We start from the raw sequence: 2,216 nt of genomic DNA, 5'->3' as shown, positions 1-2,216 counted from the left end.
CATATGGTTCCTGGACATTCTTGTGCAACTGCCAGAAAAAAAATGATTAAAAAAAAAAAACCCCACAAAACAACAAGGCAGCAATCATGACAGAATAGCGGAAGTCCAAATTACAGAGGCAAGGTTCTTCCTCTGTCCTCCCTCCAGGCCTAAATGAATAAAGACATGACACTGAGATTGAAGTCTAGTTCTACTTCAGAACCACAGAGACATGAGCACCAGCAAGTTTGAGGTTGGGTAAAGATCTTCAGAACTCCTCAGCTTCAGATAGTCAAGCACTGCTTCGTCCCTTCTTCAATGGCATCTCTAGCATACATACTTACCTCCCTTAAATGCAACATTGTAGCATTTTCTGATGGTAATTCAGGGACTAGAAAAGCAAACTTTTAAAGCTTTAATTTTTTTCTTTCTTTCCCTTGAAACTCAGGTCGTATTCCTTCCCCATTTCCCTTATTTCACACTCTGGGAAGTCCCCAGAGAAATTCACCAGTCTGGTCTGCACTGTAATTTGTGTTGGCAGATGCTGCAGAGTTGTAAGAACCATCTATATTTTTTCCTCCTTTGCACCATTCCCTCTTCTGTTTACTTATCTTCTCAAATGTTTACAATCCAGTGAGAGGCCATATAAATTTATTAAACCTCCTGTTGTTTTTCTTTTCCTTTAAAAGAGATGTTATTTTAAGTTTTTCTTTCAGTTTCCTCTAATTTTCAGAATAGTTCCTCGGGGCTCTCATTATTTGGATTTCCTACTGACTTAATCTTCTCTGGAGCAAGGAGCTTGGAATTTCTTTGACTTTAAGCGGCAGCATTTATCTTTTGCCCAGCCTTAAAGGGTTTAGGGTGGAGTCTCTTCCAAAGGAGATGCTGCCCGAGTAGCTACCATAGCAGCAAAGAAACCATATCTGGTCTCCTCTGTGGAAAGCAATCTGCCCCCTGCCAGCAGCTCAGCTTTGCAGCCACAGCAGAGCAAGCCCTGTGTTAGCTGGGGGACATTTCCAGCGAGAGGGACAGCAGGGGAAATGATGTGGACTCCATCGAAGGGAGAATTGCTCATCCGTATCATCTAATTCCAGGAAGGGGCACGACAGGGTCCATGCCTTCACCTCCTCTGGCCAACTCTAATCATGAATCTCCTGTGAATCAGCTGGGAAACCTGCAGAGTAATTGCTTCCCTCATGTTTTTCTTAGATTTTTTAAATGAGGATTTTAATTTCCACCCCACTGTTTTCTGACCTCCTCTCCATTCTTTCCTTTTCTCTTTCTTGTGCACAGATATGAGATTGGAGCCTTCATTCATACTAACTGGAGTTTTCCTTGACAATGGTAGAATAGAAGCTTCTCCATTCTTTAGAGATGAATTTGTTTTAGGTAAGATCTTCCCAGAGTACAAAAGAAATTTATTCTGGAAATTTCAAACTAAGGAGTGTGTCTCTTTTATAAACTTTGATAATTTCTACTTCAAAGGCAGAGTTTTGTTAGACTGATAATTCTCCACATCTCTCAGAAAAAATGTCTTGCATATATTATGCATTTGATGAATAATTATGGAATACATGAATATAGACATACCTGTAGAGTAACCTGGTCAATTTTTATGGATAACATCGTATGTTTCACCATACAGAGCTCCATTATGCTGTATCTACACAGCAAACAGCACTGCATTCATGTTGAGTGCAAGTATGACTTCACCATTGAATATTTTTTATCTGAATTCATCTTTATAACCTACTCTTCTCTAACTGTCATACCATCATGACTAGAATCCTCTCAGCTCATTCTCCTCTTTCATTTTGTCCTTTTCCTTTTATTCTTGCTGTTTAATATGATTCTCCCACTGACGACATGGGCTCCCCTCAATTATGACTCTTATCACTTTCCATGACAGATGGCCTGCTCACTGGAACTGGATCTACCATCCTTTTTTTCTCAGTGTCTTATTGTTTATGTTTTAGATCTTTTGCAAGGTGAGCTACACCTCTAAGAGGAGCTCCTGGAAATTACCAGAGATACTTAATATTGCCAGCTCTACAGATGGAGGTGATGCACCTTGATGAGGAATGAGTACTGAGCCTGAATCCTACAAATGGGAAAAGGTGTTCATATCAGACTTATGCATTAGATATCAAACTACAAAATACAAGTACAGTTGATACCTGTTTAGATGACGTAGAGCAAGCTAACAGAGTATGTATTAAAAGCAAAAATTCCCATGA

General features: G+C 39.7%; 1 protein-coding gene across 1 annotated transcript; it reads left to right on the top strand.

The window, feature by feature from the left end:
• Positions 1 to 297: 297 nt before the first annotated feature.
• LINC02876 (long intergenic non-protein coding RNA 2876) lies at positions 298 to 1,955 on the top strand. Its single transcript, XM_017858262.1, is given in 5 exon segments — positions 298 to 358; positions 1,074 to 1,160; positions 1,273 to 1,427; positions 1,889 to 1,921; positions 1,923 to 1,955. Coding segments are annotated over 5 exon segments (369 nt in total).
• The last annotated feature ends 261 nt before the right edge of the window (positions 1,956 to 2,216 follow it).

Source organism: Rhinopithecus bieti, unplaced genomic scaffold (assembly GCF_001698545.2).
Source record: "Rhinopithecus bieti isolate Rb0 unplaced genomic scaffold, ASM169854v2 scaffold_44748, whole genome shotgun sequence".
Classification (NCBI taxonomy): Eukaryota; Metazoa; Chordata; class Mammalia; order Primates; family Cercopithecidae; genus Rhinopithecus; species Rhinopithecus bieti.
This window is presented reverse-complemented; position numbering and strand designations above follow the sequence as displayed.